Raw genomic sequence first — 26,654 nt, forward strand, 5'->3', positions numbered from 1 at the left:
AGAATTGGCATTTCAATATCGCCGTCTTCGATACACTTTCGATGAGACGAATTAGAGGTGGGACTACCCCAGAAGATTCTAGAATAATACTTTTGGTATATATATGTAACGATGTTAGGAGTAGAGTTTAGTTGATAAGAGAGTACCGAACTGTAAACTTATAAATAAATATATTTATATAAATTCGAACCGCTCGTTTTATTTAATCTCACTACAATATAGACTTGACGAACGTCTGAACTTCGAAACACATTGATTATTTTTTACCCACAAACTTAATCTTGTTTTAGTCGATAAATTATGATGCTATAACGTTACAGTAAAAATAACGGGAACCTGCATATTATAAACAAAAGGATAAATTGGTTTAAAAAAATTGCTTTGGTGAAAAATGTTATAAACAACAAAGGGTTGCATTAAAGTTATGGACAAAACTCGTCAGGATTTTGTAAAATAGAGTTGTAAGTTTAATTTGACGATTGCTAAACTTCAAAATATTAAATTTTTACTGAGTTATCGAGCTTTGATAACGGCCATTTCAGTCTTTAAGTTGTTTATAACTCGAAATCGATGCATTTTAGAGAAAAGTTTTTAAGGACCTTTTTTGTTTGGAGTCAGTTAACCTCAAAAAATTTGTTCCGGACAAAAAAACTTAATTCAACAATTTGTTTAAAAAAATTAATCAAAAAATTTTCGACCATCATTTTCTCTGGGCAAATGCACTTATGTTATAAGGGTAAGGGAACCATTTCAAGTAAGATTGTGCAAAAAGATGAAATGAGAATATTTTTCCTAGTAATGCGCCCATACTACCGGACTAAACAAAATGACATCAATCAAGAGTTTTCTGTTTATTCCGTGTATAAAAATGAAAATAATGGTATTCTACAAGGAACACATTCATTGTACCATGTATGAAAATAACAATATTATAGTAGGCTTCAATCTAATAGGCAACTTAAGATATAATGTTCGAGTGATTTTAGACTATTCAATAAAAATTTATATTTTCATAAATAAATAGGTATTTTAGGACTCTCTGTTAGAGATTATATTATTTTCCTTAATATTATTTAAGTTATTAATTATAGTGTTACTTAATATAATTTAAATGTATTTTGTAAATTATGTATACTTAGTTTGTGTTTTGTATTAAATTCGCGCAAGTAGATGTTATTTTTTTATGGAATGTATACTATGTAGGCAACCAAAATTACATTATATTTAAAAATACAATGTTGATTGTTTTCATTAACGTACATGATAATACTTAGAATATTTTCCGTTAGCGTATTTGCTTATTTGATTTATAACTTTGTACCATGATACTATGACTAATCATGACTTTGTACCTCAGAACTTCCATAGTCTAAGATTTGTGCAAACTAACCGTTACAAAGCTAGTTTTAAAACAAGTATCTTGTTTGGATAATAAATGTATAATCAAATAGGTACTAATATTAAGCATTACTAAGCTAGTTTTAAATTAAACGTCCGGTTTGATTAAAAAGATAAAATCAAATAAAATTCTAATGAACTATTCATAAATAGGACAAGTGATTATTTAAATTCGGTAGGTAAAATATATAATACAATCAAAATCAATCAACAATCGTAACAGCTGAATAATAGAATTTTCTAAAAACTTTTCATATTAAAAAATAAGTCCCATAACTTTATACTTTTATAAAGTACTGAGGAGAAAGTCCAATTTTTAAATTTCTTCCATGTGATTTTGACAGTGACAATTATGACGCAAACATAACCTTTGTTCCTTAGAAGAATTGAAATTGAGTTTTAGGCATGAAAAACAATATTCAAATCTAGTCTAGAAATAAGATTTTTAAAATGTTACTGAGTCTGTTGAAACATAATGTTACCAAGTCTATTATCAATAGAAACAGCATTAATGTCACTTGTGTATTTAAAAAATATAGCTCAAAAGAGAGTGTTAGTTTAGGAAATATTGTAAAAGAAATTAGGAATGCTGAGCGTCCTGAATATGTGCCAATAAAGTATTGTAAGTTGAATAAGTTTATGTTTAACTTTCAGTTATAGTTTACTTATGAAACTGAATATTTTTCATTATTTTAACTTACATGCCAAGCAGCTTTTCATCTGACTTTCTTTTAAAAGGTTTCAAAGTGTTCTATTATTTCCTGTATCATGTTTTCCATTTACTCTTCAATACTTATTCTTTCAGTATGATTTTCTTTTGGAGACATTTTAATATTGGTAGCTGGTAGCTTTTTGATTATTAAAAGTTTATTATTCAGCTCACATAATATAGCCATGAAAACATATATTTCGCTAAACATTAATATCTGTTTCAGATAATGATGACATTCCAAAGAGCAGTTTACACCATTTAAAATGGATTCTACAGAAAGACCTTTTAAATCAGGATATATTTCTTTTGGGGCCACCAGGACCAAGAAGAAGACATTTAGCTATGCAGTATTTAGAACTGACTAACAGAGAACATGAATATGTAGCACTCAGCAGGGATACTACAGAATCTGATTTAAAGCAGAGAAGAGAAATTGTTCAAGGAACAGCTAACTATTTTGATCAGGTATGTTCAATTTGAAATGGTTGTGTGTATAAAAGATAAAATGTAGCTGTATTATAAATAATTTAAAAAAATAGTTGTTTAGGCATGCTGAGATGAGGGTGATCCCGTAATTTTATTAAATAAAAATAATACATGTAGTAAATTTTTAGATTTATTTTATAAAACATTTATCCCTATCTGATAATATATTGAAGGTTTATGTTTTTTATTTCAGAGCGCTGTTAAAGCTGCCAAAGAAGGAAGAATTTTAATCCTAGATGGAATTGAAAAAGCTGAAAGAAATGTATTACCTGTTTTAAACAACCTACTAGAAAATAGAGAAATGCATCTAGAGGATGGCCGATTACTGATTCCAGCAGCTAGATATGATAAATTATTGAAAGTTGGTGAATAGCTATGTCGATATTTTTGTAGACAATATATTATTGAATACGGTTTTAGGAACATGGTGAGAAAGAACTAGAAAAATGGAAGCTCGTTAGAGTCGACAGCAACTTTAGATTTATTGCGTTGGGTCTACCTGTTCCCAAGTAGGTATTTTCCAAATTAACTATTTAAGCAATAACTTCACATGATTATTTTTTAATGGAAAATACGTTATATTTGATGTTTCAATTTCCACTTCGGAATTCAAAAAAAAAACTATTTACAAGTGAAAATTTTTTTTTAAATTTATATGTTATCTTACAGATACAGGGGAAATCCTTTGGACCCTCCTTTGAGATCCCGTTTCCAAGCCAGATATGTCCACAATAACAGCTACCAGGTAAGTCTTTTAGTTTTTTATGTTTTTTTTTTGTTGTTATGTTTCAGCTCTGGTTCATCCAATCCTTCTGCATCTTGTAGTAAGGTTTAATTATTTTTACATTACTTATATTCGAACTATTGTAAGTACTGTTAATTTCCTGATTTTGTACTATTTCTTTATAACTGCATTTATACTCCCTATATTTGACTGTATGGAGTTTATATCACACTATGAGTAAATAGTATGAGATTTTCTTTTATATTATGGACTTTCTAACATTTGAAATAATTTTACATAATATATACACAAAAGAAATAAATAAAGATCTATGAAAAGATTGTGCATTGTGATTGTGCTATGCCAATGAAACCACATGCCAAAGAAAATGCACAAACTAGAATATTACATAACGAGTGTGGTAAAGAGTGCTCACTAATTGAGTTGTGTACATGGACATATAAAGTACGTGTATTATACATTTTCTACGAAGTTTAAATCAATACGAGAGTTTAAAAAACATATTCTCCTTAATAATGAAATCTTTTTTTTTTGAGACACTTGTGCTTGCCTTGCGTGTTGGTGAGTGTTCATACTAATTTCCACGATGAGCTTGGTAAAGTTTGTCAATTCCTGTAGAGTCCTGTAGAACCCCACATACAGGAACATGGATAATATTCAATGAGATTTCACCCAGTATCCCAAGGGCATCGTTAGCGGCCAGGTGTCATGTGACCATTCAGTTTTTGGCACTATAATTTCCACCTTAAAGTTACAGATTTTTTACATCTGGTTTTCTCCATATTATTGCCGGATATAATGTGGAAGATGTGGAGCTCAGAATTGGAATGATCAGATTTTATGTTATTTAACAGATCGCTTGGTACTGGTAGCTTTCCCATTCTCTGGAAGAAAAGGGTTTTTAAAGCCGTTAATCCTGAACAATTTGGCTTTATGAGAGGGAGGTCGACAGATGCCAATTTAGTTTTGTATGTCAATCATAATATATTTTAACAGCTTTGAAGAAGGTTTTCAGCTTGACTCGATCTATACTGACTTTTCCAAAGCATTTGTTCAGGTCAACCATGGGGTCCTCTTACAAAAACTAAGAGCTTTGGGTATTGTGAATCTCATTCTTCAGTGTATTTCGGAATTTATTAGTGGCTGTACTCAGACAGTTAGCTTGGAGATTGATACCTCAATTGAAATAACGGTACCACCAGGGACGGCATAAGGCTGCCATTGTGGCCTGTTTTGTTTTGCTTGTCTCTGGTCGATTTAGTACAAAAATACAAAAAATCTTGTAGTGTTCTTATGTTGCTGACGATGAAAAACTATGATATGATGACACTGTTCTACTATAGGAAGATTTTAAATCGTTTTATGATTGGTGTAGTTTAAACAAAATGTTGTGTAACATAAACAAATGTCATAAAATGACATTTTCGAGGCAAAGAAAACCAATTACATTTGTTTATTCCATAAATAATTTGCCATTAGCCTCTAAAAATGAAGTATCAGACTTGTGAATCTGGTTGGACACCAAACTGTCATTCTCAAGCCACATCAATCAAATAATAAACAGGGCCATAAAAGTACTGCGATTTATCCAACATACATCTGTAGATTTGTCTTTGTTCATATTTAGAAGACTTTATTGTGGTCTTGTTAGGCCCATTGTAGAGTATGGATCAGTTGTATGGTCCCCATCATGCAGCTGTTACATTGAACAGATTGAAAGGGTCCAAAATAAATTTTTGAGGATAGCAGATTTTAGGAGTGGATACCAAAGAGAGGAATATGAGTATCAGTGGGCAAGGGACAGTCTTGATCTACCAACACTTGAGTCAAGGAGGACATTCTTAGATTTATGTTTTATGCACAAAGTCATTAATGCTATTATAGATTGTCCTCAATTGTAATCACTCGTTAGCCTTAAAGTACCTAGTAGAAACAACAGGCAATCGTAAATCTTTTCGTGACATTTCACAATACTAATTATTATGGTATTAATGAACCGATTTCACGATTGGTATGGAGTGCTAATAGTCTGCCAAGACAAATAAATATTTTTAACTCCAAAATTAGTTTATTTAAAAAAACAACTAAAAGGTATCTTATAATAAGTGATCTCTTTTACATGTTAATCCTATTCTACCCTTGGTAGCTGTATTAAAGTTTGTTATAGTTTATTATTCCGAGATGTTTTGATAATTTAAAAATTTATTGTTGTTGTAGCTTTGTTAAAACTATTGTAAATGGATTCCGTTAATAAATAAATAAATAAATAAATACGAACGATGAAGTACTTCGCAGTACCTATCAGTAAACAAAAAGAATTAGTAAACATAATCAAAGAGAGGAAAATTCAATACTTGGGTCATGTGTTGAGAGGTGAAAGATATGAATTATTCCGCATCGTATTAAAAGGTAAAGTACAGGGCACAAGATCGGTAGGAAGACGCCCGAATTCATGGTTGAAGGACCTGAGGAAATTACTTGATCCCTCATCTTCAGAAATCTTTCGTGCAGCAGTTTCCAAAGCTATAATTGCCATTCGGATCGCCAAACTTCGAAAGGAGACGGCACAATAAGAAGAAAAAGGATGTGGACCGAAAACAGGTGTAGATGGGAGGGTAAAAAGATATTTGGGGAAAAATGACCTCGCGTGGACAGGTTTGCTATTTCTGCCGTATACATGTCCTCTACCAAGATCACAAAGGAGTATTTACCCGCTACCGATACTCCTTGGGTATGCATTAAAAACTTAGAGAAACTTTTAAAACTAAGCTGCCTATATCCCTGAAAAGAGAAGTATTTGATCAATGCGCCCTACTAGGTTTGACATACGGAGCCGAAACATTTACCTTAACAAAAGCTTCAGCTACCAAATTGAAAGTCACACAAAGAAGAATAGAGCGACCCATGTTAGGAATAACTCTGCTAGACAAACGAAACTAAAAAACGAAGATATCAGGATAAGGACTAAGGTAATATCATCGAAAGTATAGCCAGACTAAAATGGAGATGGGCAGGACACATAGCTTAAATGACGGATGGGTGATGGACAAAGAGGTTATTGGAATGGAGACTAAGGCAGCCTCCACGATATCTCAAACGACAATGGACAAAGGCTCGTAGAGCTAGCATCGGCTAACGATATGCTTGTAAAGTCTACTATGTTCCAACATAAAAACATTTATAAACAGACTTGGGTCTCTAATGACCACTCCACGCGGAACCAAATTGACCACGTAATTATCGATGCTAGACATGGAAGTAATGTGCTGGATGTAAGAAGCCTCAGGGGAGCAGATGGAGATACAGACCATCACCTAGTAAGAGCAAAAATCAGGTTGAGAATATGAGAATATATTTTCGTACCAAGCCTGGAATTCCGTCTTTAAATTTATTTGCTCCTTCTAGACGGCGGACTAGTTCTGCAACACATCCCAACAGTTAATTTTTTGTTACAAGAAAACCAACAGTTTCTAAATATAAAATCCAATCTACTATGGATTGTTCTTCAGCTGGTCTTCAGCCTTTGAACTCTGTGGGTGCTTTTCCAAACGACATTCCATATCGAATGGAATCCAATACTTATTAAAGAGTTTCTTTTGTATAATTTTTTCTTTTTTCAGACATAGCTTATTCAGTTTAGTAAAAGTTTTTCTTGAATCTGGAAAGAGGAAGTGCATAATTCTTGGTCGGTAATAGGCTACAGTATATATTGTTTGTATTTGTTGTAGAAATAGGCAGCGGAATAAGACAAGGGGATTCATTAAGCCCCCTGCTCTTCAATTTGATCATGGATGAAATCATCAAAACCGTTAACAAAGGAAGAGGGTCCAGAATGGGAAACAAAGAAATCAAAATACTCTGTTACGCAGACGACGCAATATTGATAGCCCAAGATGAAGATAGTCTGCAAAGACTGGTCCACAGATTTAACACAAGAGCAAAAGAATTTAATATGACAATCTCATCTCAGAAAACTAAAACAATAGTAGTCAGCAAAGAACCAACCAGATGTAAAATAGAAATTTATGACATCAGTATTGAACAAGTAATGAAAATAAAATACATGGGAATTACACTGTCTAGCTATGAAGACCCAGACAAAGAAGTGAGAGATCAAGTACAAAAAGCAAGTAGACTGGCAGGATGCCTTAATAACACTATATGGCGAAACAGACACATTAACACTGAGAAGTCAAGAATTTATAAAGCCAGTGTAAGACCAATAATGACATACGCCTCAGAAACAAGACCCGACACAGTCACAACGCAAAGGCTACTGGAAACGGCAGAGATGAGAGTACTGAGAAGAATTACAGGAAATACGCTGAGAGATCGAAAGAGAAGTGAAGACATTAGAAGAAAATGTAACGTACAGTGTATAAATGAATGGACACAAAATAGAAAAAAAGAATGGAATAACCACATAAGCAGAATGGAGGAGACCCGTGTCGTCAAAATAGCATAGCTTAGCTTTGTGCTCTCCAATTATAAAAACTGGCAGGACCCTGGTCTACCTGGCCTTTCGGCATACGACCGTTAGCGCCTCCACTGCCCCTACGAGTCCGACACCAAAATGAGGGTGGCGCGTTGCATACGCATCGCGGGCATCCACCCTCCCCGTAGTACCTGTGTTGCGATTACCTCACCCATCCGTTATCCCCTCCCACGGGCGGACAGGTGATGCAGGCAGAGGAATTTCCACCTCGCACGTAGACAGGTCGCCGCCGAGGATCTCTCCTCTACCACTCTTAAATCTCCAGGCGGGTACGTGCCGAGACACCGACGCCCTTACTGGTGGTGTAAGGCCAAAACAGGTGTGTACGGGCTCAGTTCGTTCAACCTCGCCTGGTTCTCTTGGAATGAGAGTAGAGTGGTCCCACGAGAGTCTCGTCTCGGATACTAGGAGTGTAGACCGGTGACCGTGACGCCTAAGCGCCTCGAGTGCGTTTCTACAGACCCGACACCTCAAGCGACGGCTCTCCACCTCTCGATTCCTACCTATTAGTCGCCTCTTACGACAGGCAGAGCCTTCTGACCTCGGCCGTATTCTTATCTCCGCGAGCCGAACGGAGCGTCAAAATAGCAAGAGATAAGTCACCAATCGGCAGAAGAAGTATCGGAAGACCGCGCAAAAGGTGGAGTGACAACCTTCCATAGAGGTATTAATCCGCCAATGAACAAGTAGAATTACTTATAAAGAGGAAGAAGAAGAAGAATATATTTTTTGTACTCTGTTACCGACCGTGAAAAAGCACTATTTTAGGAGACCACTTTTGAATATTTTAAAATTTCATTCACCTTTAAAACAGTGAAGTACCACGAATATTATTATTTTTTTCCGTTTAGAAACAAACTTTTGGAAAAATGACAAGAATTAATATATTGCTCTTCATGAAAGTAATTCTTCCAAAAAATACAATTTTGTTCAACTTTCACAGTAAATGCTCAAGTGAATCATTGGTTTATTACCTTTAAGAAAAAAATATGAATATTTATCAATATTTAATGACTACGTTCCCCTAATTCCGACTTCCTGGTCGGTAAAATGTTGATTTTATGTTTTAATGCACCTTTTACCTACGGTTCTTTAATTGTAAATTAATTTTAATTGAAAAATTGAATTGATATATTAACAAACGCTTAATAAGGCCAAGACACATGCACAATGCTTCTTCTAACCTGCCTTATATAGTTTGGCATTACCACTGAGAAATCCGTTAAAATTTGTCAAATTTTGCATTAGTAATGGGCTTGCTTATAATTGTAATGTTGCCATATTTAGGATTTATAAAAGGAAATTATTAAAAGTGTCAGTAGTTACATGGACTTTTCATAATGCTTTTAATGCTGAAAAACATTAATTGCAGTCGGCGATAGGACATGGTCGGCAAAGAGTACAGTTACCTTATTTTGAATTATATTATAAAACCTGAAGGCTATTAAATTCTTAGCGTAGCCCATATTTTTTTTCACATTATATAAAATGCAAATGAACATATAAGTCCCGATAATGTGAACACCATTCTGTTCGAATTTTATAGAAAAATCAGAAATATAAAAAGAAATTTGATCTTAATCTGTATCAATATCGACACGATAGCTTTCAATCGAATCTCGCCAGTCAGCGATAAAATCGCTAGCAGTCTGCGCGGGTCCCATCACCGTTTTCTATGACTGCGGTGGTCGCTTTTCTATATCATATCCCGAATCCCGATTGTGTTTCATTCAGTTCTTTTATTTCCGGGGCAAATGTCTTAGAACGCGGTCGTGGCTGTGCCTGTCCCTGCTCCCATAATCTTCGATCAACGATCGCGTGTCACCGCGATGCGGTGCATCTTTGTTTTTTTCGCCGTGTCCTCAACTCGAGAAGTGTCAAATTGGGACAAAAGGTAAATATTCTCCATGTATGTTGTTCATATCGAACATATTTATGCAAAGAAACAAAAGTGTTGGAAAACTTTACTTTTTCTTTTCTTATTGTGGCATTTTTTTATTAATCGGCAAGTAAATTAACTAAATTATTTTTTTGTTGAAATTAAGATCCAGAATTTGGTATTTACACTAATTTTAAGAATCATTACTTAATTGAAACAATATGGAAATATCAATACTCTCATCCAGAAACTTACAAAAATACAACAATAATAAGGTTTGGACACCATTATTTAATCATTCCATACATTCACTTCCATAAATTCAACAGTATAGTAATAAGGACATATTTATGTATTGGCTTTATCATTTGTCCTTATCGTAAAATTGCTAATGAATTTTTAGTGCGTTTTTCTTTTTTCTATTCGTATTGCCGAATATAAGCCTTTTCCAGATCTTTCCATACATGTCTATTGTGGTCACTAGGCCACATTGGTCATGCAGATCTTTTAATGTCGTAATTCCAACGCATTTGAGGCTTTCTTTTTCTTGTAAGGCTTTCTTTCTGATCTTTTTCTTTGTAAGGTCGCCAATTCCCTATTTTCTGATTCCATCTATCATTCTTAAGACGTTCGTTTTATACAGTTTGATTCCACTTTGATTTAGCTGCTTGTTTGCCATCTTTTTTACTTTTGATGTATTCCAAATTTTTTCGTAAGTCTTGTAATCTTTAAGTGAGATACCCACCATATGCCTTTCCAACGCTTTGAGTTTTTCTTTTCTTCTCAACATTTACGTACAAGTTTGAGTTCCGTATGTGAGAAATGATATAGTTTTAAAGGCATATTTTTATCTGTGTATTAAGTTTCCCTTATTCTTACTCGTCTGCTTATTTCGGCAGTATGATTTTCTTTGTTTTTCTTGACATTTTCATCTAGGTATATATATATATATATATATATATATATATATATATATATATATATACAGGGTGTTTCAAAAAGGTATGTTATAAATTAAATTACGCATTCCGGGGACAAAAATAAATTGATTGAATCCAACTTACCTTAGTACAAAAAAAAACAATAAAAATTATTTTTTTTTGCATTATCTCCTAAACTACTTGATATTTTGTAATAAAAATTGGACACGTTACTTTCTTGTTCTGAAAGCATTTTTCATAAAAAAGAGAAAAAAACAAAATCTAAGCGCACAGAAAAATTTTAAGGGGGGTGTACAGCCCTAAATCCCCCCAAACTTTTGAGTACGTTCAAATCAAATGAATTTTGTGGCATCATTAGTTTAACACATTATTTTTAAAATTTTTTTGCCTCTTATCACTTTTTTCAAAAAACAGTTTTTTTGTGTTACGGCCCTTTCCATTAACCTTTAAAAAATTACGTGCAACTAAATAAATGGCTTAAATGAATTAACAAGTACAAAAAATGTCTATAACCTCTATAAATATGATATTACAATAAATGTTCAAAATGACCTCCATTTTCTTCAATACACATTCGGTATCGTTTTAATAATGAACATAGAAGGCGCTGAAAAATCATATTTTTCTGACGAAATTGATTTGCAGCTTCAATTATTCTAACCCTCAATTGTTGTTCGTCCTCTATTGTTACAGAATACACTTTCTCTTTCATAAACCCCCAAAAACAAAAGTTGATGGGGTTAAGACCTGGACTTCTGGGTGGCCAAGAAATAGGTGCGTCACGACCCCTTCCAATCCACCGACCAGGATACTGCCTGCAAAGGTACTCCCGGACTTCATTACTGTAATGCGGTGGAGCGCCATGTTGTAGAAACCACATATTTTGCCTTATTGCAATATTCACTTCTTCCAAATACTCTTGTAAATCTTTTGCCAAGAACTGCAAATAATTATTACCATTTAAATTGTTGGGAAGAAATACTGGGCCTATTAGATTGTTATCCACAATTCCTGCCCAAACATTAACTTTGAAAGTCCTTTGGTGATGAGTCGTTTTTTTGGCGTGAGGATTTTCGTCGGCCAAAATGTGCTCGTTATGATGATTTGTTATTCCATTTCTACTGAAGGTAGCCTCGTCGGTAAACAAAATATTTCTAATAAAATTAACATTTCGAGTGTTTTCCATTAACAACCAATCGCACAATCCAATCCTTTTAGGATAATCTTCAACCAATAACTCTTGAACCGTTATTAAGTGATAGGGTTTAAGCAGCTGATCCTTCAAACGCCTCCAAACCCTTACGTGAGGAACATTTAGTTAAGCAGCTATTCCTTCTTCTCTTTAAAGATGTAAAAAAAAGTTAAGCAGCTATTATCCTTGTACTTGTTCCAGGGACTTCTTCAATGATTTCTAAAATGTCTTCATCAGTTGCATTCATTATTGGACGACCACTATTCCCAGCAACTTGCGGTTGGAACGTACCCGGTTCCCGTAAACAAGGATCAGTGGACAGAAATAATCGTCTATCGGGTGTGTTTCGATTGGGGTATTTTACTACATAATGCCTTGCGGCTGCTGCACTATTTCCTTGACATTCACCTACGATATTCCCGATAGTTTATTGAAATCATAATATAATCTGATCCAACCCAAAGTTAAATGCATATCTGCCATTTCCTGAAATGTGTAGGCCATTGTAATATCAAAATTTTTAATATTAATCTTATTCACACAATAAATGATAGCTTCAAATTATCGACTATTATTGATGGAACTGTTTGTAATTATTGTATCCGTAGAAACTAATTGCCAACTAGGAAAAACTAGTTTTGCGAAAAAGTGATGAGGCAAAAAAGTTTTAAAAATAATGTGTTAAACTAATGATGCCACAAAATTCATTTGATTTGAACGTACTCAAAAGTTTGGGGGAATTTAGGGCTGCACACCCCCCTTAAAATTTTTCTTTTTGTGCGCTTAGATTTTGTTGTTTCTTTTGTATGAAAAATGTTTTCAGAACAAGAAAGTAACGTGTCCATTTTTATTACAAAATGTCAAGTAGTTTAGGAGATAATGCAAAAAAACAATTTTTATTTTGTAACTTCAAAGGGCTGTAACTTTTTTTGTGTACAGTTTTGTACTAAGGTAAGTTGGATTCAATCAATTTATTTTTGTCCCCGGAATGCGTGATTTAATTTATGACATACCTTTTTGAAACACCCTGCATATATTAAACCTAAAGCCAACATTAATATCTACTAATACAAAAATTAATATTAAACTCAACAGGCTTCCGGGTTGAACCGCGTTGATTATTACTGCGTCGAGCTTTCGACATCCTCTCTGATGTCTGCTTCGGACTTCCAAGGTCTGTCTCCCGAGATCCCAGACACTAATACACTGATCACTAATCAATCCATTACTGCTATTGATAACAGGGAACGGTTCATTAATACCGTCGATGGTGACGTGGTTTTGGTGGAGATTGCAGTGGGGGTTGGATCAAACATTTCTGACGGGATTTTGATTGAAGGGTGGGGCGGACGATATTTTCTATATGAGAAGTCTGAGGTAATTCTTGGTTTATAGAAGCGGATGGGGGCTATGGTTCTAGAGTTTTCAAAATCAATTTTGTGACCTGTATGGAGATCCTTCTTCAAATATAATACATACGCAAATAGGCGTTAATCGAACAGACGTAAATGAACTAAGTATTATCAGGTTTGAAGATATAAAAAGAGCAGTCGCCATCAACCTCGGTGTTACAACCCGTGGTGGGTTTTAGCTGTTTAGAAGGCTTCTCCTTGTCTCTGCTATTCTTCCATACAACATTTTTTCTTCAAGTCTCATTCAGATGTCCAAGACATGCCAGTTTTCTCTATTTTACAAACCTAACTATGTCCTCCTCTCCCATCAACTCTTGAAATCTAAAATGACTTCTAGTTCTTCACGAAATACCTTCCGCCACCGATCCGCAGATCCTTTGAGTATTTTCCTTTCAAAAATTGGAAGAGAGGACTTATCTGTCTTTATGATAAACCACGTTTTAGCAACAAAGGTAATAACTTGTCTCAGTCATCTTACTCAATGTTTTGTACAATTTAATTTTGGTTTATGTTGAGAGCAATGTACTTTTACATTAGCGTTGTGTACTGTATTTACAGTAGCGTTTACATTGTGTACTATAATTATTACAGTTAAAATCAGTCCTTTTACCACCACGTGAATATCTATGTTAAAAAGTATGGCAATAAATCATGTTTATGAAAGAAGGTCTGCTTGATTTGACTCCAACATGCCTTCCCTTGGGAACCTGTCAAAGTAACCGTCACAAGCCTTATGGGTTGAGAGTCTTCCAAAGTAATCGTCACAAATTATACGGTTTCGTCGGTACTCCAAAGTTTTGCATTATGTATGCTAGAACACTTCTTATCAAGCAATCAAATGCTTTATCTAAATCTATAAACAGTATGTGCAGGTCCACATTATACTCTAAGCGCGTATTGTTTGTCGGAATAGGACGATATACACATTGATACTCCTGGAATATATCTTCCGCTATATTGACAACCTTCTTTTTGGTACACCATAGAGGACTCTATATGCCACGTTTAGAGGTATAACTTCCTTTGTATTTGTACACGTTAATTTATCACCTATCTCTATATGTCGAATTAATACCTGATTCACCTTGATCACCTGCTTTAAACAGCTCTTATTTAAGTTGATCTTCTCTGTACTGCAGTTTGCTTCTCAACGTTTATTAGATCCTCGAAATACTCTAGAGCCCATCTGACAATCACCTCATTCCCGAGAAGTCTTCTCTCTCTGTCTTTGCATTAGTTAGTCCTTGATTGGAAAACGTAAGTCGGTCCAATTTACCGAACTTCCTGGCTTCATTCTGTCGATTTAGACTTTCAATTTCCTTATCTCCAGGTAATGGTTGAGAAGTAGTGTAACACTTGCCGTGCTACAATAATATATACAAGGCCAGAATCGCTCGTTGTCGAAGAGAATTGGGCGGGGTTATAGAAACTATATCGTATTTTAAATTCAAGCACAATTAGATAATATGAAATTATAATTTATTATTGGACGCCACCCCTGGTTTATCCTCGAAGGGGAAGAGCAAAAAAAAATTAAGATTTATTGAAAGTTTACAAGAAAACTATTCTTTATTATTTCTTCGTAATGAACAAAAAGAAAACATTAAAAGTTACGTCATCCCAAAGGGATTCCAAAATATTATTTTATGTTAACATTATCATAAACAAAAAATCTTTGTATCGTATTAAATTAAGAATTGGTTATAAAGAAAATGAATGTATATATATATATATATATATATATATATATATATATATATATATATATATATATATATATATATATATATATATATATATATATATTAACCCCAAATTTCGAAATTTGTTTACATTGAAAATAATATAGTTATTTATCAACTAGGAACAATGAAGAAAATAAACCTTTAAATTAAATTAGAACACTTCACTATATTTTCATTTTTTTTTTGAGTTCATAATCATTTCTGTTGTCTTGAAAGTAGGTATAATAAAAATTGGTACAACCTTAATCTGCTCTGTTTCTCTTCTTATTTAATCAGTCACCAAATAAACCATTGATTCAGCTACGTACTATATCAAATCACCACCATCCTAGATAAGAGGGGTTAGGGATTCCATAAAAAGATACTGCTACTGGGCCATGATCTAGAATAACTCCATAGCAATACTATCTTGCGACGAGTATTAGAAATATAATATCAGCATTATAGCCTCTCCAATAAGGGTCTCTGAATTGAGACCCACTTTGGAAACACGTCTTAACGGTTGGACGGTCTTAACAGAAAAGAGCGAAGCGCTATCATGGCGCCTGAATCTGGAAATTGGGCGTGAGTGACAAGTTGAAAAATATGCTCATCTACCGGATATATTTGGGAATTACAGAAGAATCCTTGAGTCGGCTACAGGTAGGTACTTGACAGATAGATGGGGCTATTAGTTTTATTAAAAAAAAATATAATCGAAATATATAATGAGTTTCTTTTAAATCTTTTGAAACGGTTACACAGCCCTCCCCACGATTTCAACTGGGTACCAGCGTGGAATCGGACTAGGCATGGTGGCACACCATACTAACCTTTTCAAAAGTGGGAATAGATATACGGAGAGGTAAGACAAACAGAATGGACAAATATAGCTACAATCTAGACTCACAGAATCCTTCTTTCACAACTCACGTGGGAACAACTCAAAGATTTCAGAACAAAGCGAAACAGAACGCATAGAAATGACTCAACTATAAAAATGTAAACAAAAAAAAATTGCATTCTCACTCTCAAAATGCATAGGGTATTTCACCTATAACCAATATCATGAACAAAGCGGAATAAAACAAAACATATCTACAAATCATTATTTGAGACCAAATGCTCGCATTCAATCGAAACAATATAATTAAGATATTATTATTTGAAATTTCATAAGTAATATAAAGCAAAACATACTAGTGTTGTCACCAAGATACAAAACAGATAATTTACTGCGTAGTCGTTATGAGACCTAACACAATAAAACACAAAAAAAATAATGTTATCGTTTGTTCGGAAGCGTAGAGTCTTTCATCTATGACTTAATCCACGAATAACATAAGAATAATAATACAATCGTATCATTAACGCCATAAGATACAAAATAAAAATGTGTCATCGTTTGTTCGGAAGCATAGAGTCTTTCATCTATGACTTAATCCACGAATAACATAAGGTAATAACGCAGCGCGTCATTATAGACACATTTAGAAATACACAAATAAAAGGAAAGAGTTACTAATAGTTCAAAATTGGGTACATTAAAGTTCTACAAAGACAAGCCTTAATAAGTTTACTGGGAGAGGTAGACATCAGAATTTCTGTAAGACACATCTATATTTAGAAACAAAAAAAGGCTGATGTTTAGTTATTAGTATGACAACTAGAATTTGTGATAACTAACGTGTATCATCCGCCTATAATAGGGACAACATTGGTAGGTCAACTTCGGGTAGGGTCAACTTCGGGTAGGGTCAACTTCGGGTAGGGTCTAAATAATTCTAGATTACATAACTAAACAGGTATTGGAGAACTAAAAAAAGTTTCCTGACGCGGGAGGCTGTTATTCTAGATTTATTACTGAAATACAATTATGAATGGCTTATCATTCCGACGAGTCAACTAGCGGGAATCCGCTTACTTCATCCCTAGCCTTCCTCAGTGTCTGGCCATTCAGAATATAGGAAGTTAGACAGCAATAATCTTTTCAAACATTATTTTGGGGGGTTTCGAATAGAGAGTCGAAATTCGAAGGTCTTCACACTAAGAGTAAAACTTAGGCAAAATGAACAGATACTATAATGAAGTATCATTGGTAACTAGACAGAGGAATCTTGATATCTTTGGTATAGATACCAAAAAAATTACTTGGATTTATAAATCCGTAAAATAAGATAAATTGAATTTTGTATCCACTTGAAGACAACTAAAGGTATGTACAATTCATTGTAATATAAACTACCATAAGCATAAAAATATCACATTCTACCAAGGCATTCTAAAAATAAAATGAGATTAAATTTTGCAAACACCCTTAAAATCAATATAGGTTCTTGGTCGGGGTAGCATAAACTCAAGATCTCGATCTATACAAACTAGAAAGAAAATGGTACCGAAGTAGAATAAGATAAGATAAAAATAAAATGTATGTCGAAAAGAAATACGACATATATACATATATATAGACATATTGAACACAATAAATGATCAATATTATAATAATAAAAAGTAAAACAGTTCAACGAACTGGGGTGCGAGCCAAACTGAGTTGCTCTGGAGATCGACGTGCGGAGTCTCCTACACTACTTCCAGAGGCTCGTCTCTTTGCGACAACATCTGAGATACACAAAATTATTAATTGGAATAGGGATAGGTCCACTAATCCACTTGACTATAGCAGGATGCTCCCTGACTAATAGTCAACACCACCGACATAAAACAAGGGTTGTCGAGACAGCTCAAAAAAAAATTGAAACGTGTCAACTTCCTGAAGGGAAAGAAGCACTAAGGGACAGATTTGCCGAAGCAAAGTGGTATTCAATGTACTAAGTACTAGGGTATCAGTGCTGTACTGACCCCACGCCAAAAAAAATTTGGAAAGGAAACGAATCCTCTCCAGGATAAAGTTCGCGTTAGCGCAACTCTTCCTGTACACGGGCCACGGAGGGGTTGAATAGTCGCTGGAGAAGGTAGCAAAGATTAAGTACGCAAGGCATAAAGGGAATCAACTAAAAAATTAAAAATTAAGAATGGACTGAACATTTTAGAAGAAAGGCAGGATGGCCAATAGTTCCATAAGAATATCCTCTGGGATTGATCACAGTGGAAAATTTCCAAGCAAGAAGACTGGCAAAAGGACAAAAGAAGAAAATAAATCCAAACCGTTAATACACAATCTTGGAGAAGAAGAAAGAAAAATGGGTATATGGCATACAAGCCACAATCGCTACACAAACAGTTCAGTCTAAGACTGATGTTTCCAAAAGAAACAAAAAAAAATCGTAAGAGTCTTCCACTAAACAAAAATTTACGATAAGACTTAAAAGGAACGGAAGAATCATTACAATCTTCCAAAGAAATAGAAAAATATTACAGTCCATCGTCAATAATAAAAAATCATGATGTTGGATGTAACACACCACAACAATAAAAAAAGTTGAACAGTAAACATTTTTGACACCTAATTGAATCCAATATGGTCGTCATACAAATCACAAAGAAATGTTTACCATTCTTTAGCAGAACTCCAACAGAGTCAAAATAATATAGACTTTTAATTCTCAGTGGGTCATTTACGGTAGTACCAGAACTATTTCAATTGTTAAACAAACGTGGTCTTAACGTCGACATAAAGATAAAAGGTAAATTCACAATAGGCGGCAGCGGGTTGTTTCACCTCTGTATATACAAAGAGTCACAATAGACAACAGCAAACTACTTCAACCTCACTTGTGCCATATCATGAACACAAGATAATAAATGAAAGCTTTTGAGCCTTAGCCAAAAGTCTCAAAGCAAAAAGATATATGTGGTCTAATAAACTATTAGAAGACCGCAAAAATGTCAACGACAAAAAAAGAAAGCTGCTGCTTATACAACAGTCTGACATCACACAAATAACTCAAGATACAATAATACAGGTCACGTGCCTGTACGTCCTACAGGACATCTCGAGAAAAAAAAAGGTAAAACCACAAATAACAATAAATTCCAGTACCAAAAACATACTTCTACTACATCTGACCACACAAAGACATAAAATTAACATAACAGAAGGAGAATAACAATATTTCCGCTCTATATTCTCAACAAAGACGCCTTAGGCAGAGAGAAACGAAGTCATATCATTACTTCCTTATACATTCAAAACAAACGAACAATGGACTGCAAAATATAGAAAGCATTTTCCTTTTCAGGAAATGAAATTTTCTTTTCAAAGTACGAAAAAGTTAAACTATGAAAAAATAAATTTTTAAAATAAACGAAAAACAAATTAAAAAGAAAATTTAACAGATAACAGACTAAACATCCAAGATCAAAGAACTCAACTTCAAATCCTCGCAAAAAAATATTTCGCGTAATTATTCTGCACGAAACCAGATAACACATTTTAAAATTACGTAGGGACAGCCTGTATATAGATATAATTCCCAGCTGCGAATAAAAACCATGAATCAAGGTTAAGAAATAAAATTCACTTAATTGATTTTTCAAATAACAAACGCTTAGAGCCATTTCGTTTATTTAAAATAAACACATTGAGGAATATATTTATTATGGTTCTATCAACAAATAAGACTGAACTGCAAAGAAAGCCATCGTTTAGATACGAATTAATTTATGGACATAAACAAAATTTCTCTAATATGGAATGTTTACCTTACGCGGACGGGGAATAAACATAATCGTTCACATTAAGAATACCGACAAAAAGAAATTCGAATGTAAGCAGTAAATTATTACATCATTCCAAATACGTTTTAAGAATTTCACAAAATTAAAAATACGACGAGAATATTTCTACGTAATTTTACGAAGATTAAAAACGAATACATATAAATACTTTGCAAAAAATTCTAAAATAGTAGCAGTGTTGATTTAATGAAAAATTGGATAAAACAAATACACAATTTAACCAAAAAAATGGTTCAAAACATACAGACTTAATTAACCACATACACAGGGGGGTACAAAACAACTAATAATATTGAAAAAAACTCTGAAGATACAAGAATATTCAAAAGCCCCACACGCTGAGCGACATTTTGTAACAAAGGTACAAATGGAGCAAATCTAATACATGCCCCACGTTGGGGGGCGCCATTTTGTAACACTTGCCGTGCTACAATAATATATACAAGGCCAGAATCGCTCGTTGTCGAAGAGAATTGGGCGGGGTTATAGAAACTATATCGTATTTTAAATTCAAGCACAATTAGATAATATGAAATTATAATTTACTATTGGACGTCACCCCTGGTTTATCTTCGAAGGGGAAGAGCAAAAAAAAATTAAGATTTATTGAAAGTTTACAAGAAAACTATTCTTTATTATTTCTTCGTAATGAACAAAAAGAAAACATTAAAAGTTACGTCATCCCAAAGGGATTCCAAAATATTATTTTATGTTAACATTATCATAAACAAAAAATCTTTGTATCGTATTAAATTAAGAATTGGTTATAAAGAAAATGAATGTATATATATATATTAACCCCAAATTTCGAAATTTGTTTACATTGAAAATAATATAGTTATTTATCAACTAGGAACAATGAAGAAAATAAACCTTTAAATTAAATTAGAACACTTCACTATATTTTCATTTTTTTTTGAGTTCATAATCATTTCTGTTGTCTTGAAAGTAGGTATAATAAAAATTGGTACAACCTTAATCTGCTCTGTTTCTCTTCTTATTTAATCAGTCACCAAATAAACCATTGATTCAGCTACGTACTATATCAAATCACCACCATCCTAGATAAGAGGGGTTAGGGATTCCATAAAAAGATACTGCTACTGGGCCATGATCTAGAATAACTCCATAGCAATACTATCTTGCGACGAGTATTAGAAATATAATATCAGCATTATAGCCTCTCCAATAAGGGTCTCTGAATTGAGACCCACTTTGGAAACACGTCTTAACGGTTGGACGGTCTTAACAGAAAAGAGCGAAGCGCTATCATGGCGCCTGAATCTGGAAATTGGGCGTGAGTGACAAGTTGAAAAATATGCTCATCTACCGGATATATTTGGGAATTACAGAAGAATCCTTGAGTCGGCTACAGGTAGGTACTTGACAGATAGATGGGGCTATTAGTTTTATTAAAAAAAAATATAATCGAAATATATAATGAGTTTCTTTTAAATCTTTTGAAACGGTTACAGTAGTATAGAAGACTGCTGAAAATATATAGAACAATAATTCTTGTGAAGATTTTCAAAAGGAACAGAGCTAGTTGATGAAATAAACATACGAAAACGCCAAAATCTTGTCCACGTAATAAGAGAACCATGATACCAACTGTTATAAGTTATTATACAGGAAAAAACATGTGAAAATGGAGCGTTGAAATGAGACGAATGTGATAGTTCCGCAACCTCAGGTACTGGATCAACTACTCATTTAACCAGCTTTTCAGAGAAGCAGTAAAGAGGATACAAATAATCATGATGATTATTACGCATACAAAACGCGTATTTTTTACAAACAATTTTTGATTTAGGGATCTAATTACTCGAACAACCCCCTCATTTACCAGACCTGGCTCCCTCAGACTATCATGTCTTTCCTTAACTAAAACAAGATCTAAAAAAGTTGTAAATTCGTTTCCAACGAAGAGACCTGGTTTAAAGAGTAAGATAAAATTAGTTTTTGAAAAGTCTAGTATCCAATTAAGAGGAAAGTATGATGAATAATTAAATACTTTGACTTTCAAGTTGATTTGCTTCACAGGCGACAAGATAATATCCTTAAACTTCACAACACCTGTTGTATAATTTCCTAATTTATGGATTCACATCTACAATGACAATCCAGAAGATTGTCCAGCTTTATCGGCTGTTGTTGCCTCTTTATCTGATGAAAATCTTTCATATTTATAAATTTTTTAATATTTGAGATAAGCCATAACCCAGACGAAGCTAAATTCGCGATTAAGATAGATTTTGCAACAATTTCTGATTTTCACTGATTTTCGCAATGATTTTTTGAATTGTATAAAGGATTACATTGTCTTACATTGATTAAAAATGATTATATCCTTCTGTAAATTAGCTATTTTCTCATGAATTTTTACCAGCTGGTTCAAAAAGTTACTATAATAATCTGAGTTTACTGATTTACTAATTGGATGTAATCTACTAGCAAAATTTGTTTCCGTCTAAAACAACCGATTCTAACATTTTCTTATCCTATTTCTAGACTGTTAGTCACTTCGGAGCTAAAGTATGGGGTCCACACCACTATCTAGTCTCTTGTTTTAATTTGAGACTGAGGTGATGGGCTTAAGTCTATCATTAGTGAAGAAACCATGCATAAAATCCTTTTCATTTTTACCAAAATGTTCCAAATGTTGCTGTGAAAAGTTGTTTTTCACAGCAACGGCATAGCCTTCTGAAATCTAAAACTTCAGCCAAAATATTGCTCACATTATCTAATGTGAGCAATATTAGAGTCCCTAGGACTTATACTAAATATTTCACAGTTAATAGGAACATTTGCTGACTAACACAAGTTCACTGGATACTAGGTATCGATTTTTTAAATCATACATATATTCTATTCTCTTATTCCAAAACCATGTTCCCCATGACATTGCTCTGAATGCTACTGTTCATGCATTCATTTCATGTAATCCTCTTCGATGACGAATTTTAAATTCAGCCACCTATCGTTCTACTGTTCTTATTGAAGATGAAGATTTCTTACAAACTTTTAACAATGTTTCATGAACTTTTTGGTTATACACCTATAAATTAATATTCTATTATGCAAAATGTTAAATTTTTTCGAGTAAAAAATACTGTGGTGATATGTCAACTTTGAACGAGTTGATAGATCTACACAAAACTTTATCGTGTATTTGTCAAATATGTATGAAGAAAATTACAGGACTTGTGCACCGGGGACGACATTATGAGCTCTTGAGGTTGTTGATGGAGGGGAAAATTGAAGGAAGCAGAGGTCCAGGTAGGAGAAGATGTTCATGGTTGAAAGACATCCGAGAGTGAACTGGTCTTATTTTCAATTTTTATTGAAAGAGAAAGATTTGTCCAAATTGTGGCCGACCTTCAGAAATGAAGAGAGAACTCTAAGAAGAAGAATTGAGTCATTATATTTTGTGACTACATAAACGCTTAAGAAATTATTTTGAGTAATATTCTAAAAGGTAACTGCCCAAATCCACTTATTTGAAATAAAGTTATTTTGAAATATCATCAATAATTGACCACCTTCATCGATGCGCTCTGGAAATGGAACATTGGACGAGAGTATAGAATGCCGTGCAGAGCGACGAGAAAGCAAACACAACGCACACACAAATACTACATCACACTAATCCCGCAAACATTTTCTAGTCCAAGAAAATTCTACCGCATCCTTAAAAACCACAACCTCCTCGGATATATCCCCTACAACCTAGAATCATCCCCTCGAACCATCCGAACATCTAGCCATCCTCTAAATAGCCAAAATTACAGAATCGAGGACATCTCCACAGACATCTTTCAACAGAGATCATTCTATCGACTAATCAAATCAAACAATCTACTCCCAGAGTTAGACTCAATAAAGGTCTTCCCAGCCCAAAAGACAGTCTCTTTACGAACTACCAACCTTCTAGACCTCAGAAATCTCACGACAAAACTAAGTCAAGTCACAGGAGATAGCAATATCTCCATAAATTCAGGGTGCAAACCCAAATCTAAAGGCCCAACTAATCCGCAACCTGCTCCAAATCATCGACAAAACTTCCACTTAGTCATTGCCGACAAAAATCTATCACAAAAAGATATCGAGGATACCTATCCGAAAACAAATTCCCATTCACCAAAATAGTTCGTATAATTGCCCGCTCTACAAATCAACTCACCTCTTACGTTTTCACAAACTCTAAAACTAAATTCGCTAATGCACTCACGAACAGTATTAAGATCGAAAGAGAACGACTAAATTGTCGGATCCCAAGATCAAACAATTCCGTTCCGATTTAGCTAAAATACCGTTCGAGATGCTGCAAAAGCGGACGCAATCAGTTATTTAAACCAAATGTCCAATTCATTGTATGGATATGCCATATCTACTTCCTGTTATAACATTTCCGTAAACCAAAGTTTCACTTAACTCCGTACATAAACACACAAACACACTACAATTAATCATTCATACATACACTTATTATGTACCCACACATACACTTTACCAAACACACAAGCTCACAAACCAATAAACATACAAACACCAAAACAAGAAACAAATCAATAACTATACAAAACCCACATACACCAAACACAAAACAGTGAGCACCCATACACTCCTTAAGAGCCGTAATTCTAATCACAAAGGACATTGTTTTCTGTGGTTTCTCAATCTCATTGCATAACGATACCTGATCCTAGGTGAGGGCACAGCCACAGCTATCCTCCACGCGTTTACACCGAACGAAACAAAAAGGAAAATAATCTGAAAAGATCCGTTTGATCCAATGGAACTTGTACTTAGTAGCGGGCTTGGTCCAACCGGCATCCAAAAAAGGTAGGAGATCCTTCTGACATTTACTGCTTTGTAGCCACCACATTAGCGCGAGAAGAGCGGCAATACAAATATTGACGTTTCCCAATTCACAAACCCCATCCTTGAAGAGACACCATAGCCTAAACAAGGTAAAAACGTACAGATCGATCGACAGGAACTAAGTTCGATCCGGAGCATTAATCTGGCAAGAACTTCTACTCCAGCCTCTAAGTAGTGAACAGAGTCCTTCCCGTTCCTGCGGTCGACTATTAATCGTATTGATCGGTCGTTCCCCGATCTTTGGGTATGACTAGACCTTCCTTCATCCTACATCCTACTTATCCGAAGCATTTATTTCTGTTCACAGGCAACAGCATCGATTACCGAAGTTCGTTTGATTTATTTAAGAGTATTCGTCTTTTTGTTTTGCATATTAATTGTATAGAAGTCAATTTTATTTTTTTTTGTTATTTTATTTGAGTATATTTGTATTTAAATTAAACTTGCGTTTAACTGGGTCTGTTGTCTAATAGAGCCACGTCACAGTGTGTATGTGTTTTTAAAAGGTAGAAATCAATAATAAAACTTATTAAATTTTTGGTGACTTATTCCAAACACTTTTGTTTCTTTTCTTGGAAATATAAACAAGTACACTGAAACTAAATATTTTTCAGTAAACAATGGTTGGCTGAATAAACATGGTCACACATTGGGAATCCAGTAAAAGACCGCTATATTTTAAAACTGTGTGGAAAGATGGACAGCATCACGTAATTTTGAACTGCAGAGAAAGCATCGCACCGAACAAAAAAGTGTCTCCGAAATGTTCTTTCAACTCAGTGAGATCCGTAAAATCTGCTCCATCAAGCAGTAGCTCGCATTTTAATGTATCGACGTTGAAATTACTGGAAACCGAAGATGTTAAACCACACAGGAGATGTAAAACTAGCAACAAAAGTCAAGTGAATCATTCTCCAAAATATCCGTTTAAAATATTTACAAAGCAAGTATCTGTGAATAGTGCAGCAGAAAAACAGATAAAGAATATGCCCTTATCTATAAATTCCAATAGCATAGATCTTGATACAAAAAATAAATCTCCAGATGGTAAGTCAGAGTACATCAAAGAAGCGTGTCTAAGTCTTTCAAACTTCGAAGAACCTCACAATGAATCTTTAACTGACAGAGTTTTGATGTGGTTAGATCTAGCTATTCAAAGCGGCAACTATCCCAAACCGATAACTATAGATCCTCCTCTTGAAAGTTATACCGTTCAACCTGTTACTAGAAAGAGACAGACGTTCGCCAAGCATCGTTGCTACACCTCGTATCACGTTGTTTCTGATTATGAAGCTAGCAAATACTCCTTTCATGTGGAAGGTACGGCACAACCCTTGCAAGAATCCAACAATCCAAGAATGGATGCCAAAATTTTGGAGCAATCAGACGATCCTGTCGATAACGCAGAAGACGCATTAGTTTCTTCGAGACTTGAAGAAAACGTTATTAGTGAAGATATTGTCGTCGACGACGAACCGAAAAGAAAATTTGGTATGAAGAGACAACTGCATATATTTTTACCGAACTTACAGAAGAAAGTGGGACCTTATAATAGTGATTTAAGTGATCAGTTGAGTGCTTCTTCTTTTCAGAAAATTGACGATTCTAGGGAAATTTAATTTTTTCGTGTAAATAAATGCTTTTTGTATAGTTTTGTTTATTTGTTTTATACTTTATTAGCGATATATCGTTGTTATTTCATTCCCTCTTAAGAGAGTAGGCGAGAGTTACCAACAGTAAGACGCTTTTTTTGTAACTGGCATAACTTTTCTACTATTTTTCAAAAGCGACTAATTTTTTAGGCATATTGAACCTATAACATCTGTTTCAATATTTTTGTGACCAATTTTGTGTTTTTAATGAAGTAGAATATATTATGGCAATTAATTAAATCAGCTGTTCCTGTCTCACTGCTGGGCACAGTTGCCCAACAGTAAGACAAGAAACATTGCAAAATATGTATTTGTTATTAACTTATAAGAAAAAGGCAGATATAATATTTTAACGTGAAAGAGTCTCATATTAACAAAAACGTACTTAAGAAAGCAATACATTTGACTGAATATTTAACAAACTAAAATCTATTTC

General features: G+C 34.1%; 2 protein-coding genes across 3 annotated transcripts in view; both read left to right on the plus strand.

Annotated features, from left to right (window-relative positions):
* Window positions 1–1,375: 1,375 nt before the first annotated feature.
* Window positions 1,376–26,654, plus strand: part of c12.2 (von Willebrand factor A domain-containing protein c12.2) — a 78,844-nt gene continuing 53,565 nt past the window's right edge. The window contains exons 1-5 of one of the 2 annotated variants that reach the window (XM_072538228.1): window positions 1,376–1,573; window positions 2,334–2,575; window positions 2,790–2,957; window positions 3,017–3,105; window positions 3,266–3,341. In XM_072538228.1, the coding sequence (XP_072394329.1) occupies window positions 2,453–2,575; window positions 2,790–2,957; window positions 3,017–3,105; window positions 3,266–3,341 (456 nt within the window). In that variant the 5' untranslated portion in view covers window positions 1,376–1,573; window positions 2,334–2,452. Of the gene's footprint in view, window positions 1,574–1,754; window positions 2,021–2,333; window positions 2,576–2,789; window positions 2,958–3,016; window positions 3,106–3,265; window positions 3,342–26,654 lie in introns of those variants that run through there. The other variant, XM_072538227.1, reaches the window with a different exon arrangement.
* On the plus strand, window positions 9,591–26,249 carry LOC140445845 (uncharacterized). Its single transcript, XM_072538229.1, has 2 exons — window positions 9,591–9,730; window positions 25,181–26,249. The coding sequence occupies exon 2, from the start codon at window positions 25,205–25,207 to the stop codon at window positions 26,183–26,185; it is 981 nt and encodes a 326-aa protein (XP_072394330.1). The 5' UTR covers window positions 9,591–9,730; window positions 25,181–25,204; the 3' UTR covers window positions 26,186–26,249.

This window comes from Diabrotica undecimpunctata, chromosome 7, assembly GCF_040954645.1.
Source record: "Diabrotica undecimpunctata isolate CICGRU chromosome 7, icDiaUnde3, whole genome shotgun sequence".
In the NCBI taxonomy this organism is placed as follows: Eukaryota; Metazoa; Arthropoda; class Insecta; order Coleoptera; family Chrysomelidae; genus Diabrotica; species Diabrotica undecimpunctata.